The sequence below is a fragment of the Lemur catta genome, chromosome 6 (genome assembly GCF_020740605.2).
Source record: "Lemur catta isolate mLemCat1 chromosome 6, mLemCat1.pri, whole genome shotgun sequence".
NCBI classification, from domain to species: domain Eukaryota; kingdom Metazoa; phylum Chordata; class Mammalia; order Primates; family Lemuridae; genus Lemur; species Lemur catta.
In genome coordinates, this window is record NC_059133.1 from 47,351,818 (window position 1) to 47,367,987 (window position 16,170).

General features: G+C 42.1%; 1 protein-coding gene across 1 annotated transcript in view; it reads right to left on the minus strand.

The window, feature by feature from the left end:
* Positions 1-2,104: 2,104 nt before the first annotated feature.
* Positions 2,105-16,170, minus strand: part of RASSF3 (Ras association domain family member 3) — a 63,656-nt gene continuing 49,590 nt past the window's right edge. The window contains exons 2-5 of the mRNA XM_045553438.1: positions 11,819-11,926; positions 9,663-9,900; positions 7,831-7,940; positions 2,105-4,917 (exon numbers count right to left, since the gene is read on the minus strand). Of these exons, the coding sequence (XP_045409394.1) occupies positions 4,768-4,917; positions 7,831-7,940; positions 9,663-9,900; positions 11,819-11,926 (606 nt within the window). The 3' untranslated portion in view covers positions 2,105-4,767. The remainder of the gene's footprint in view (positions 4,918-7,830; positions 7,941-9,662; positions 9,901-11,818; positions 11,927-16,170) is intronic.

A 16,170-nucleotide genomic window follows, 5' to 3' on the forward strand; every position in this document is an offset into this window, starting at 1 on the left:
AGTTTCTCCCATGCAACAGAATCTCTAAATGAAAACATAGATTGGTGTTTCAATCTACATATAATCATCTAAACGAAATGATAAACGAACAACAATGGATGAGAAAGCACACTGATATCAACAAAGCCCAACTGCACCAAAACAGGCCCGCTTTCAGATGAACTGCCCATTCAAGGCAATCTAACAGGCTTTTAATTATTATTATGATTATTATTTTTCAGACTAGTCAAGTGCAGTAGTAAGAAAGGGAGAAAGAGTAGAACAAGGAGTTCAATCTGTACCTGACTATGAACAATCGAGATAATTCACTGCCTTTGCACCAGCCTTATCTTTTAATTAACAGGCATTTAAACTGAAAAACTGGGTAGAGTGTACAGAAGATAGATGGAGAAACCGGGCAGCTCTCAGCTCTGCCACTCACTCACACAGTGGCCCTGGGCAAGCTGCGGAACCCCAATGTGTGTTTCCTATCTGTAAAATGGGGATACGAATAATGCCTACCGCAAGCGTGACTTATTACATAAGTTAATACATATTAAGCTTTTTACAATAATGCCCGGCACATGGTAAGCACTTAGCTGGCACTGGCTAATACAGTATGTAGATTTCATCCCCTTCTTTCAATAAAATACCTAATTAAGATCATCTGACAGTGTCCTAAATACAGTATACAATTCTTGAGAACTGATTTTGCAACACATGAGTAGTTATTTCAGTAACAGTTACCAACTGATGACAAATACTGAAAAGAAGTCTAGTGACGGAAAGCAAACTCCCTTTAAGGGATAAAAATTCCAAAACACTCCCCTTGCACCTTGAGTAGTAACCAAAGCTAAACTCCCAGACTAAATTCCTCTAAATATTTCAGCAAAAAAGGAGAACTACATAGAGCCATAATTTTCTATCACATTTTCACTTATAAAGCAGCTATCCTCTTTGAAATAGTCTCCCTCACGACTCGGTGCCAGCCTTGCTATTTCCGCAGCCCCTCCAGGGGGCAGTATAATAGTAAAAAAAAAAGTCCCCACAAGACGACTCCCAGGCAAAACGCCAGAAAGCCCTGGCATGCACACAGGATGGAAACCCTTAGCCACTGAGGTTCCCCAAACACTCTCCAACCCACCTGTGTTGACCCCAAAATACAGATACTCACTTTATGTTGGAGTCCTCTGTTTCAAGGGCAGGAGACTTCAGGGCAATGAGGGCAGAAAGAGATTGCTAAAGAATTGACAAGGTTATATTTTGGTAGTGGCCACAGGGTGTCTACTTTATAATATTTCTTTAATCTGTTCACATGCTTTATACACTTTTGGGTTTCTTTGGTTTTTTGAGACAGGATCTCACTCTGTCACCCAGCCTGAATTGCAGCTGTACAACCATAGCTTGCTGCAGCCTGAAACTCCCAGGCTTAAGCAACCTTCCTGCCTCAGCCTCCTGAGTAGCTAGGAATGCCCAATTAATTTTTTTACTCTATTTTGCAGAGATGGGATCTTGCTATATTGCCCATCCAGGTCTTGAACTCCTGGCCTCATACTTTTGAATGTATGTATATTTCACAATTAAAGCAATTGTTTCACGTAAAATAGGAATGTGCTGTATGAACAGTTAGCGTTATTCTTCCCCAGAGGATAAGGCAAAGGAAAAATGAATTTGGGAAAACAAATATGACCCACCCAAACCTAGTAAAACCTGCATTCCAGCATGTATCCTGGGGTATCTGCAAAAGTAGCTCATCCCATACCTGTGTTTTTTTGTTGTTTTGTTTTTTTTTGAGACAAGAGTCTGGCTCTGTTGCCCGGGCCAGAGTGCTGTAGCGTCAGCCTAACTCACAGCAACTTCACATTCCTGAGTTCAAGCAATCCTCCTGCCTCAGCCTCCCGAGTAGCTGGGACTACAGGCGTGCACCACCACACCCGGCTAATTTTTTCTGTTTTCAGTAGAGATGGAGTCTCACTCTTGCTCAGGCTGGTCTCGAACTCCTGAGCTCAAGCAATCCTCCCACCTTGGCCTTCTAGAGTGCTAGGATTACTAGTATGAGCCACCGTGCCTGGCCAACCTTCTTTTTTTTATCTAGCATATTATTGTAAATAAAAACACACAAACATCAGCTAACAACTTTAATTTTTAATAATGGAAATAATTTTGTCATTCCAGAAACAATTCAGGGGAGAAAAATCTTCCCTATAAAAATAAACTTCAACTCATCAAAATTATAAATATTATAACTTCCTTATTTCTGCAATTTAAAATGCTCCCCTGTAAGACCACCGCTCCATTTAACACCTTTCCTGTACCATCACATATACTGAAGAGAAAACAGTATTACGGCAAAGCTTAGACAGTTTAATAAGGATTTGTATGATGATTTTTAAAAATATTTGGACTTAGTGGCCTTTTTTCTTTTACACATTAAAAATGCTACTGCAGTAACCAGTGTTTAGAAAATATCAGTCTTCAAGAACCATGAACTGACAGAATTTCAATACAGTAAGTTTTCCAAATTGCAACCTGTAGTGCACATGCCAGTGAGCAAGGTTCTGGATAAATACAGATGAGGATGCCTATTTTAGACAATCTACTTCAAGTAAAAAAAAAAAAAAAAAAAAATTCACAGATACCCATCAGCTACTACTTTAGGTTCTAACAGTGTCTTAATCTGAGAAACAAATGCTTCACAAAATATAAGTTTACTGGAATGAGTAATTAAAAGACCAGGTGGTTGATAACAGTATACTCAAACCCAAGCCACAGTCTGAATGGTAAAACCGGTATAAAAAAATCACAAAGGCATTCCCTGAACAATAAAGGTAAAGTGTTGGATAACAATGTCACTAAAACCTCATCAATGCACTAAAAAGAAGTTACATGCAAAATTAAACAAGATGTGCCATACATATTTTATAAGCTAGTTCTACTTTTTTTCCCCCAACGTTCCTCAAAAGCTTATGAAGATATGATTGTCTCAGTCAATTGTGTGGCACAGCATAACCGACACTTCAATCTGCCTCCAACAAGATGGGTATTCTCTGAAAAGTCAGAAGAACCACCAAGAGAGGAACAGAAATGCAATAAAAGGCACAGTTCACTTAAGAGGCAAAGAACTGAAGCACCTTGGAATTTCAAAAAGAATCCATTAGGTGTCACCAAAGTGTTAACAATTCCTTGGGAATTTGTAAACAAAAAAATACCTAGACTAAAAATAGAATGTAAGGCTCCTCTGGAACCACAGCGCGCCTTTCCCTCTGTTCTCAGATAAATGGCTGCACAAAACAAGGGTATTTAGCCTATTTTAAGGAAGGCTTCTATTGCACATGCATTTCTTTGGATGGCAGGAACATGTACTTTTGTTAAAATATTTCCATAATGAACCCCTGTTGTGTGGTCAGCCAGGTATAGACATTCCTCCCTTTCTTGGGCCCCTCCTACTCACAGTCAAGCCGACCCTCAGAACTGAAGATCTGGTAGGTTTGGGTCTTTATTCAACATCCTTTTTCTATATTAGGTAAGAGCAGCCTCCAATGTGTAAGAGAAAGGGAGAAAGAAAAGCAGTGAGATGGAGGAAGGAAGGAAAGAAGGAAGGAAGGGAAAGGAAGGAGGGAGGAAACTGAAAGAAAAAAGGGAAGATAACGAGAAGAAAAAGAGGAATAAAAGGAAAGGGAGTGATTGTCCAAAAATTTGCTGTGAGCCCTTTACTTGATAACAAATCTCCTAGCTAACAATCAAGGGATAAATAGCTGCTTCTACCCAAATTGCTTTTCAACTTTGAAAACAACCTCTAGGGGAAAAACTATATACTGTATGTAACTTGCTAGGGGTTATTAGCACATGGCCATTACCCTGCCTATGCAGAGAAGCTACACCAATTCGACCTCCACTCCAAGAGGGCAGAATCAGGGGACAGACTGAGCAGCGCAAGGCTCACCTGCACCTAGATTTTGAAGATCTACCTGCTTGAATCTCTGGTCAACTGCAGAGTTCACGGGTCCCTCCTTTTGGTTCAGCTCCTGCCTCTTTGGCTCTGTTCCCACATTTTACCAGGAAATCAAGCAATCCTAAAATGGGTTTAACATCTCAACACTGAATGCTTTTAATTCATTTTTAAGCAACTACCTCTCCCTTTCTCCTCTACCCTCAGCTTATAGCCAAGCCACCTTCCCCAGCCCTGAGTGCTCCACCACAACACATGCCTTCTTCCAAACCTGCTTTTCCTTTCTTTGTCAAAATGCTACAAAATCCTTCACAAATTTCTTAAGAGTTCCTAGATTCCTGTGCCTTTCAATTCACATGGATAGATTCCTCTGACAGATAAAAAAAAAAAAAAAAACAGACAGGTAGTTTCAAAATAGGACAAGTATTCAGAGAGATTCCTAGTTAAGCTTTTAAAAAATCATTTGCACAACCTTAAGCTTAACATCATCATCACATAATTAAAATAACCAAAAGAAAATTAAGGACAAAAAAAAAAAAAAAAAAAACCCCCGAGTTCATGCTTCCAAGCACTCTAGAATGCTCCTGAAGAGACTACAGTTCACAGCTTGCCGAGAGGTAACACTGCGGTGCTGTAACAGAACAAGCTTGCAGACGCCCTTACGTGGGATGCTTAAGGTGCAGGATGCTGCGTGACCAGGTTTGGAGAACTACATCTAGACATCAAAGGGCAAGACCCTAGCATCACAGGGCAAGAACGCAGCCCTGGGAGAGGTGAGGCACTTGCTGCTGTTTGTACACGGGTCCTGCACGGCGCCGCGCTGGCGGAGAGCCCCGCCTTTAATCGGGTTTCCACACCTCGCCGAGGGCTTCTTCCAGCTTGTGTCTGTAGGCCGCATAGCGCCTCTTCAGGTTCTGTAGCTGCTCATCTTCTTCCTTGTCCAAGATGCGCAAGAAGTTCTGTAGTTCTGGAAGGCTGAAAGCTTCCCACTGTGAGAGAACACAAACAGAAAAATGCCAGGTGTCTAACTCACAGGCAGGACCTAGGAATGCTGACCGGGCACATGCAGCTGTGGCCGCCCTTCCCTCCCAGCCCGGAGCCTCAGAAGGTGCGGTCCACCCACGCTCCAGTCACCCCTCTACCCGCTCCTCCACCCTCCAAGCTGGCTCTCCCTAAGTCCATCAGACACTTTCGTTCTTCACCTGATTTGACCCCCAGAGGCATTAGAAACAACTCCACACTCCTTCCATCTTACCTTGAGAGCCCTCATTGTCACTGCCTTCTTGCTCACCTCCCACAATCAATCTTATCACCTCCCAAACAGTTCTCCATTCAGCCTGCTTTCCTCTCCACTGCCCTCTAGGGCTGGCTACCATCATCTATTCCTGCACCCCTGGGACAGCCTCCTACCTGTCTTCCTCATTCCACTCTTCCACTCCCCAGTCTGTTCCCCAAACACGATACCCTGTGTAAAATGCAAATCTGGTCAAGATTCTGCCCTGCTTAGAACCATCCAACGGCTTCCCTTAGTTGTTCAGGAAAAGTATGAAAGATCCTAACCTCTCCAGCCCCGTCTTCCCTACACTGAGCCTCGCTCTCTGCCCCAGGTGGCCTGGTACATGTTCTCCCTTCCTCCACTCTGCCTGGCTGTGAACTCCTACTCATCCTTCACATCTCAGCTTAAATGCCACCTTCTCTAAGAAGCCTTCCACCACTTTCCCCCCTCTTTTCCCACCCAGGACTTAGTCTCTTAGAAGCCCTCATGGAGCACTGGCAGCCCTGAAGACAACCAAGATTTTAAAAGTACTACAGGCTGGGTGCAGTTGCTCATGCCTATAATCCCAAGCCTACGTGGGAGAATTGCCCGAGGCTAAGAGTTCAAGATCAGCCTGGGTGACATAGCGAGATCCCTGGTCTTTAAAAAAGTAAAATAAAATAAATTAGCCAGGTGCTGTGGGAGGCTGAGGCAGGAGGATCACTTGAGGCCAGGAGATCAAGGTTACAGTGAGCTGTGATCACACCACTACACTCTAGCCTGGGCAACAGAGTGAGACTCTGTCTCTTATAAAAAAAAACCAAAAAAAGTATTTGCTTAGTATCATGTCACCCATACCTTAACCTATACTGCAGCTGCTGTACTTCTCACTCTCTGGGGTTTACCTCTTGCTCTTGAGGCCCTGAGTTCCATTTCCCTAAGACCACCTGGTACTTAGCAGGCACAAAATACGTTTTTAAAAAAAAAACTCTTTAAAAATTAAAGTAGTGAATGACAAGTGGGGTATTTGGCATCATCTGGGAGGTTTTTTTCAAAAACATCCTCCTCTCCCAAAGGGGACCCTGGGTCCTGGCTGAGAATCACTGTCTGATGGGACAACCTAATTGCCAATGAACAGAGGACAGTGACAAAAACATTAAGTGGTCTCAATGAAGAAGACTTCCTGGAGTGGAGTTTGAGGATGGTTATTAAAGAAAATGAGAAACATGGAATAAGGAGCAAAACCTTCTACATTAGAATATTTTGTTAATTTTTTTAAAATTTAACATTTTATGTTTCACATATGTTGAGGTCTCTAAAATAAAGACATCATATAAAATATCTTCTCTCTCCCACCCTGTAACAGCTGTGGAAAGTTTCTTCCCTCAGTTCAGTCTTCCTTAAATAACTAAGAAACAAGAACACCACACAGAGGTCCCACACCGCAGTCTAGAACATTAAAGCATAACGCAAAGTAAATTTCAAAACTGACTTGACATTAATTCCTTCCCAGACAATGTAGCTCAAGTTGCACTAAGCTATCTGAAATACTCAAAAGACCAAGAACAAGAAAAATAAAGCGTTGACTAGATTACGCTAATGAGTCTGGCTTAAGCTTTCAGAGCGAAAGCTGCAGAGATGCAAAGCCAAAGTAGACTTGTGCAGTAACTTTCTCCCCAAAACGAGAGTCTGAATTTCTTCAAAAGTTTCAAAACACCAAGATCAAAAGAAACTTCAAAAATGTTTAAGATAACTGTCTTCCTAAAACTCCCTGAATAAACGTTTATATATAAACGTACTACTTACAAAGCATGTTCACATACATTTCTAATTGTGACTCAAAACCACCTTTTAAATTTAGTCCCACTTTACAGATTTTAATAGTGAGGGCTGAAAGATTAGAAGATTTACCCAAGGTCATGCTTCCAATTTAACAAACAGAAAGAGACAGAGTCCTGGTTTCCTAACTTTTAACCTAGAAACCCTATTCTCACTGTACCACCAAATGTCCTACAGGGATATTACATACCATTTCCTGCTCCAGACAGAAGACTGACACAGAGCTTTAGAGATTTGCTCAAGTGTCATTTTGAAGTTGACATTTGATCTAGAGGGCAGTCCCAAGTGCTTTTTTCTTCTACTGAACTGGCTAAATACAATCCTCCCTGGAGAGAACATGGCAAATGATGCATATGGAAACATAATTTCTTAATCATTTGACTGGACAAAGGGGGAAAAAAGATTCTAGAAAGTTAAATGTCTTTCCCCGTAAAGAGATCAGATTTCCTTTTCTTTCTCTTTAGAAGGGAATAGCCTGGAGACTTTTGTTAGTAGCAAACATATGGAGAGTGTCAGCTTTCAAAGTTCAGCTGAATCAGAGTAATCTGAAGGTAGGAAGGGGTGAAAATGACTCTTTGGATGGAGATCAAGTAAAAAATTTTATTTTCTCCCACCTCTGAGAATTACAGACCAACATAATGCTGTAAGAGAATTACACCGTAGGCTAACTTTGGGTTCATTTCTGATTCAAAATCTGTCTCCCACCCCCCACCCCACCCCACCCCCGTCTCAGTGGTCAAGTCACGAAGGCAATAAAACAGGGCCAGCTGTTCCGTAGAGTTTAAAGCAATAATGAAGAATCACTTACCTCTCCAATTTCATGTTCACGAAGAACAAAACTCAGCGTGTCTGTTCTGGGCCCTGCTACCAAACGCAGGTAGAGTGGATGTTCCCGGTCGGAGAGCTTGCAGGCGTAGACTGGGTAAGAAAACAAGCAGCACGTTGCAGAGTATTTAGTCATTCCTGAGACCAATCCCCCCCAAATAGGATCCCTTCCTCCAGATCAAGGTGTCAGGCTATGTTACCCCAGCCTCCAAGTCACCAACCTCCTCACCTTACTACCAACAGCCCACAGGGGAATGAAATCTACTCTATTTCTGTTCTGACCAATATGAACTGTGCCTTGATTAAGGAGGAAATCATTTAAGAATAAATTTAAGTGGGTATTAGTCCCAAAATATGCTCATGATTAGGCCTGCTCTACCTTTTAGAAAGCAAGATAAAAAACCTAAAAAAGGATCTACAACCCCTTTAAAAATAATAAAATATACCATCCAAAGAACATGAAATCAGAGCTCTAAAGGAAAATCTCTCTACAAATTAATTTCGAATTAGCAACTACAAATAAACCAAACAATCAGAATACAAGCTCTGGTGGCTTCAAGCACAGCTATATGTGTCTCATGCTATACACATTCACACACGCACACATAACACACAGTGTACTGGCATTGCCTATAGTGTTGAAAGATCTGCCAGCCATGGGGGTAATATTTCACTGGGATGCTATTACTTTCAGATTGTACAGCTGAAATCCAGGTGAGTAGGCAAAGCAGCTGCCAAGATAAAAATGCCACCTGAGCTTGTTATTCTGACACTTCCAGATGCAACTGCTTTGTAGGTGCCAATTTCCCTGAAGATATAAACTTTCCCCACACTGCTAAGCCTGTGGGCTCTGGAAGACAGGAACTCTAGCCTATTCATCTTTGTATTCCACAGGATCTAGCCCCATGGTATGTGTTCAAAAAATGTATGCACACTCAGCAACTAGCTGGGTTTCATTCTGTGTAATTGAAGAACAATATTATCATGTCACAGTCAATATATTTTCTTTTATAGCTGTTTTAGGCTTTATCCAGAAAAACTAGAAAAACCTTCAACAGTTTATTGCTCTCACACACACATCATTTTCAAATTGCACATAGTGAATCACTGTTGTCCACCATTCGTATCAATTTCTGCTCAACTTCCTGACCTGGAATATCTTATTCAATGTCATGCAGTAATTAATATTTTCTTTCTATCCCCTGAATGTGGGTAGGAATTTCCAACAGACAGAACCCACATCAAAGAGTTATTCACTCACTTTATGTGCCTCTGGGGCACAAGGGGGCCAAAATGCCCCAGTGTAATCCCAAGTGAGAGAAGCCAATGAAACAGAAGAGCACAGGGCTGGGCCATTTCCATCAGTAAGTTGAAATGGGCTGTGCCACACAAGTACCTCCCTGTCCTCAAGGTCTGCCAGGGCACAGGTCCACCAAGCCACTCCATGTGCAGATGCACATCAAATATGGAATATGCTACTAAAATTTCAACGACAGACGTATTCTTCTGTGTGTCCTGAAGAGCATTAAACTCAAAGCCACTCCTCTTAAAAAAATAAAAAGCTCCCCCATCACAAAACCCTCCAGAGATGGCCATCACATGTGGATGCCTCTAAGCTCCTCAGACCCACAACTGCCCAACTCAGAAACAAGGACAGCCAGGAAACATTAAGTGCATGCCACAATTCCAGGATCTGACTCCATGCTCTGACACAGCTGACACAGATGGACCCACCAGTCTTCCTCCTGCTAATGAGGACACCAGATATAAGCAGAGGCAGAGCCCATTTTCATTCTGAGTGTGGCGGCAGCATACCTTGGTCTTCCCTGTGACAACGCTTATAAAGTGCAAACTTGGCAGGGCTCTCAGTCACGAGAAACTTTTTGAGCAGGGCCTCGATCACTTCCCCGACAGTGTTTGTGCTGCTGATATGAAGTGTGTTCATACAGCCATTGCTACCGGGAGCGAGTTTTCCAGGCTTCGGAGAAGTCTGGGGAGGTTTGCAGAGTTCCATCTGTACTTTAATGAAGCCAGTGTAAATCCCGTTTGAATTCTGAAGCAGGGAGAAAAGCACACACTTAGCCAAGTGGACAGAAGCATTTTAGGGAAGGAGCGTATCAAAACAAAACAGGGAAGTGAAACACTCTCTTGCTTTTTTCTCTGAGAGCTTTGTGGTGCCATAACTTCGCTAAAAAGTGTCCCCCGAGGGAATGACCTCAGAGGGAGGTTAACACACCCCTGCAAAGGGCTTCCAGAGGCAAGGTCTGCTGGGCAGATGTAGCAACTGAAGACGCCTCTGAAGCTACAAGTAAAAGGTCAGGGCCCATTTGTGAGGTTACAGTCCAGTGGTGCAGATACTAGCAAAACTACAAAACTTATTAAAGCTTGGGGTATGTCTAGGCTAAATGCTCAAAGGAAACAACATCCACAACTGATGACTAATATACAAAAAAGGAAGGTCACAATTAGGACTGTGAAATACCTAAGTCAACAGTGAGCTGACAGTAAGAAAATAGGCTATTTTCATTCCTAGTGGCCATTACAATACGTACCAGATTACCACTTTTGCTTAAATTTTTCAAACAGCATATATATCCTATGATATGGAAGGAAAACAAGTTCAAGCTACTTTGTAAACTATAGATATTATAAACACTTAATTTATGGTAGAATTACTATTTCTTAGTTGCCAAAAATAGTAATAATGGTCTTGTCTTCACCTTTTTTCTTTTGCATTCAGTACATTTAGAAAAGATTTATTGTAATGTTTTATTAAAACAAATTGTCAGGTGTTTTATATGTAAATGCTGCAATTAAAGTAGAACATTAAAAACCTCCTTTATGGTCCATTATTTTTCTTCCTTTCCACAAGATCAATTTACAATACTAATTCACTTGTTCATTCTTATAACAAAGTATTTTGTACAATACTTAAAATTGCTATCTTTGAAACAATAGGAAAACGTGTATCTGTTTTAATCTCCATAGCGAAAGAAAAAAACAAAACACAGGGAGTGGAATTTTCCCCCTTTGATGAAAAATGTGTTTGAAAAAGAAACATCACTGGTGGAGCAAGAAGAATAATCTTGGGATTCTCTGCCACCTCTCCTCTTTTGGCGCAGTCCCACTGGGAAGGGATCCTTTATCACAAGGGTGTATATTTAAGAGCTCCTCCCCAAGGGTCACAGAATCCAGTAGGGCCTGTTCTAAATGGGTGACCCTGTCCTTTACTAAACTGCATCAGTTCACAGTCAAGAGACTGAGAAGCAGGGGTCCAAGGGCCCTGGAAACTGGCACCAAGGATGACACGTGCTGCGAGGAAGGCCACCAAACAAGTGGGCGAGACCTAGATGTCAGTTCAGTTTAGAGAAACATGAACACTCCAGCTTTGTTGTCAGCTCTTGTTTCATTTCTGCCAAGCCCGTCTTCCTCCCACACCCCTCTCCCCACAGAGCTCCAACGGTGTGGGACAACAACGCACAGGAAGCTGAATACTAACTACTACCTCATCTTACCCTGACAACAAGTAGAGAGAAGTCTTAGCCACAGTTTTATATATATACATATATATATCCATATTCCAAGCCATGGGCACAAAGTCCTTTCCCTGATAACTTCCATATCTATTTTATACAAGGTAAAACTTACCTGAGGTTTTGTTAAAATCTGAGTTACCATCTTTATGTTAGGCAATAATGCTAAAAATCATTTGGGGAGGATGTCAAAAAATCTTTTAAAATCTAAAGTGTTTCACTTTTTTAAGGTTAAGCCAGTACCTGATTTTGAGACAAAAGACAGATTTGATTTGAAAGCTGCAGAAAAATTCCATTTTCCTGCATACCCTGACCGCTGAATTTCTGCAAATGTCTGCAAATGTTATTCAGAGATTTAAAAATACACAGATTATAGTACCAACAACTTATATTTGTCTTTTGACAGATGTCAACCTAAACAGTATTATGGGTACTCACCAAGGTCATCTTCAACTTGTCTGTGACTGCTGAATTGTATTTATGAACTTTCTCTTTGATTTCCTCTTTGCTGAGGTAATTGTGGGTTTCCTTCTCTTTCTCCACATCCTAGAAGAAAAATAAGCCATGCCACACATGAGCAATCATAGAAAAAAGTGCAGATAAGCCAGGATCCTTTTCACATTCCATACAAAATAACCAGATACACGTTACCTTGAACTCTCCCTCTCCCACTTTCAAACTCTCCCAGCTCATCCACCTATTTTATGGTTCTCATTCTTTCAGACTACAGTGTTCCTAGGGATATAGCAAATACAACTGATTTGTCAGCACCTAGAGGCAATACTTCATTAAGTATTGTTTTGCAAAATGGTCTTTGCTAAATTTCCCTTCTGCAAAAATATCCCCTCAGAGTGCCCGCTAGATTGGCCACTTCTATTTTAAACAATATTTAAAGACAAATAAAAAGTTTCTCTTTAGCAAATTCTATTAACTGTATGGTCTTTATAGCTTTACAGTATGTATCAGCAAAAAGTACAGTAGGTAATAAATATTAACTGGCACTGCTTATTGACTAGCACTAATCACTGACCTATCACATTACACACAACTACCAGAGGGCAATTTATCTGCCCAACTAATCCCCATGCCAAGATACAAACAGCCAGACATGCCCTGCCCACCCACTCTGGTCTCACTCCACCTCTCTGCTTCCCCACACTCTGGACAGGAAAATATTGGTTAAATCCTCTCATCACTGTGAAGAACTCACCAATAATTTATTGTCTGAAGCGCTGGACTAGTGCAAGACACTATGCAGTAACTAACATGGGGTCACAAAAGGCCACACTGCAGTGTTTTGTAACCCTGCCCAAGCACCTACCTTGTATAGCATTTAATTCTTCCAACAACCTAACCAAGTAGGCATTATTACTCCGGGTTCCAGATGAGATTAAGCTCTAAGAACTAAATTAACCTGCCAAAAGAATCTTAACTGTTCCGTGGAAGCAAATGAATTCACCTGAAGGCTGACCCCAAAGCCTCCCAACCCTCACTAACACCCACAGTTCACTGAGACCTCTAAGTACTTATTCAAGTTCTCACTTAATCCTCCCAACAATGAGCTAATTAATGCTAGTTAGCATCCCCAAGTCACAGATGACATCAACGTTTACAGAAGTCAAGTGGTTTGTCCAAGGACAATCCAAGTAGTTAAGAGACCAAGCTCCATTTTAATCCAGGTCCTTTACGTTGTTTTCACTAATTGAATTGGGGCCAGGCCAAGCCCTTTGGGAGGCCAAGGCAGGAGAACTGCTTGAAGCCAGAAGTTCAAAACCAGCCTGGGCAACACAGCAAGACCCCACCTCTACAAAAAAAAACAAAACAAATGAATACACTGAATTTGTAACCCACGGTTCTGATGCGGGTAAACATTTGAAAACTTAAAAAAAAAAAAAAAAAAGGCTGCATAATCATATTCTAACCTAAGCAGCAACTCAGAAAAGACGAAGGGTCCTAAATATCTTCAAGACAAAGAGAGGAAGAGTAATTAAAACTTGATGATTTATCCCCCCCAAAATAAAGCCTTTGAAAACATGCCTTTTCCAGCCAGGCACATCACACCACCCTCACAGCTGGATATTCACCAAGCAGGCACTTTCCCTGTTACTATGAGCTAGATATACACCAGGAATGGCTACGACAGAACTTGCACGAACACCACAGAGGCGTATAGAATTCCTCTTAATCCATTCAAGCCTCAACGTCTTTGACCTTAGACCCTACAAAGGGGTGTGCTGACTATAAATTATCTCAGTAACTTTTCAATTTCAGCACTGTCCTGGCAAAGTCTGGTGGGTCAGTGTATTGGGTCATACTGGAGAAATATCAGCTCAAGATAGTATGTTCATTTCCTAGCTTGGGGGCCTCAAAGTCCTTCGGGAGCATTCTATTTGCCAACGTAAAACCCCAAAGCAATCTTATTTTTGGTATTACTGGTTAGGGGAGGAAAGCTGTGGATTAAAATAACTTTTCTATTTTCTTTTCTCTTTTTTTTTTTTTTAAGAGACAAGATCATGCTCTGTCGTCCAGGCCGGACAGCAGTGGTGCAATCACAGTTCACTGCAGCCTCCAACTCCTGGGCTCAAGTGATCCTCCCGCCTTGACCTCCCAATGAGTGCTGGGACTATGGGTGTGAGCCACCTCACCGGCCTAAAAATAACTTTTCAAAAGCTTCAGTGAAATTTTCCTAGGAAAATTTAAACACACACATCGCATCTCTCTGCTTGCCCTGCTCTCCCCCATCCACAACTGCATACTGCTCATAGCTGAAGTAGAAAATGAGGTAGTCTTGGTTTCTTCATTCATTTTTAAGTATTAAGTGTCCAAAGACTCTTCAAGGCATATGTTAAAAAGTATATAATAAGGGACTTACAACTTCATAGATGTGGGATGGGAAGTTGGCAGGGCAAAGGGGTGTTGTGGAAAGTGCACCCCTCCAGCCACACCTGGGCTCTTCCCGAGTCTGTCACCAACTAACCCCATGCCCTGGGCTTACTAACCTGTCTGAGCCCATTCCCTCATTTTCTACCAAATGAAGGGACTAGAACAGATCACCTCTAGGTGCTTCCTGGCCTAGCAAGATCTGATTGCAAAGATCTGATCCTGCTCTCACTGGCATGACCAAGGGTGGCAAAATGGTTCCATCTGAGGGATCACAAAGCCTCGCCATTAAAAACACAGGAAGGGCTAGTTGTGTATTTATATCCTAGGAGTTTAGCACGTAAGTGAGAATCCCAAGAATGAAGTGACTAAGAGCAAAGAACAAGGTTAAGTAAAGCTGGTCAATTCCTAATTGTAGGTTTTGCTGGTGCTGTAACACCCATCCTCAGGCCCCTTCACATCAGCAGGCCACGGGCTTGCTCTTTTGATTTTGTTTTGATTTTTGGAAAATCAAAAGACCAAGCCTGTCTGGAGAGACAAATTTTCCCTGGGTCATCCACACGTAGATAATGGAGACATTCTTATGTTAGCAATTATCTTTCCTTCTCAGAGATTAAAAACTAAGGCCACAGCAATAACAGAAAAGAGTTGGACCCAAGGATCTCCAAAATCCCTTTCAGGCTAATCATCTGATTATTAAAAGATCACCTGGAAAGTAAATCCCAGAAAAGCAGCTAAAACCTACCTAAAGGGCTGTGACGCTGTACTTTTTAAGTCAACTAAGGAAGCAATCACACGCCAAGGCCTGACCATTCACTGCTGAGCTTCTGCCGTGCACCAGGCACTTACCTGAGTGTGGGGAAATCAGCTGGGCAAGGCAGACACCACCCCACCCTCCCGGTGCTTCCTGCCTACACAGGTGGAGTGAGGAACGTCTCAAAGAACAAAACGTTTCCAAAATGGTAACTGAGCACTGTTTCTGAGTCTGGCAGCGGGGGAGGGGTCACAAAGCCCTGGAGCAGAGAAAGACCCCCAACTTTGAAAACTTTCAAATTGTTTACTCCTTTAAAAGAGACCCTCATAGGTAAGAATCCGCCTCCTTCCTCCAAATACGCTGAATATTAATTAAGAACCACAGCCTCTGGGAATTAGCAGGGGAAAGGGAGAGAAGAACATGAAACCCAGAAGGGGCGAAGTAGCTGCAACAGGTAAAAAGGTGAAAGCAAGAAGGAAGCGCTTTTAAAAACTGGTGTGGCAGGTGTGGAATAGTAAACATTAGCCTTTCGCTGCTGCGATGGGAGGAGAGGAAATGGCACTGGGTGCAGCCGTCCGTGAATAATGCCGTGGTGACTGTTCTTGGCAGCCAGTGCAGGTATGATGCCACACCTGAGTATCTGTTTGGTAAGTTAAAAGTCATCTTTTTATAAGTCAATTTTGTTTTATATTCCCCAAACCCTCCAGTAGTTTCTCAGAGGGAGAGTTCTTCCTTGCAAAATTATAAATCCTAGACGACTCGGTCATATTTCCAACCAGCGAGCCCTGGAGAGCTGCTCTTGGGTCAGCTTCAGGTCCTGGGTGGGGTCACCTCACTGCTTTTTCACCAGTGAACTTTCTCAGAAGGGACACACCCGACCTCACAGATACTCAGGAGTCCTCGTGCCGAGTGGCCCAGACTGTGCTAAAGGAGTGTGGCCCGATCCCACAGGCTCACAAATCACACTTTCCAAGAATACACCCCTACAAATCCAGGCAAAGAGTCTGAGAACTGTTCATACTCTGAACTTTTCTGTCACTCTGAAATTATATCAAAATTAAAAATATGAATATAACCATCAAAGAAAACCAAATATAGAGCAGTTGAGAATGACCGTTCGAAAGAGAATAAGATAAATATTAGTATGTTCCTACCA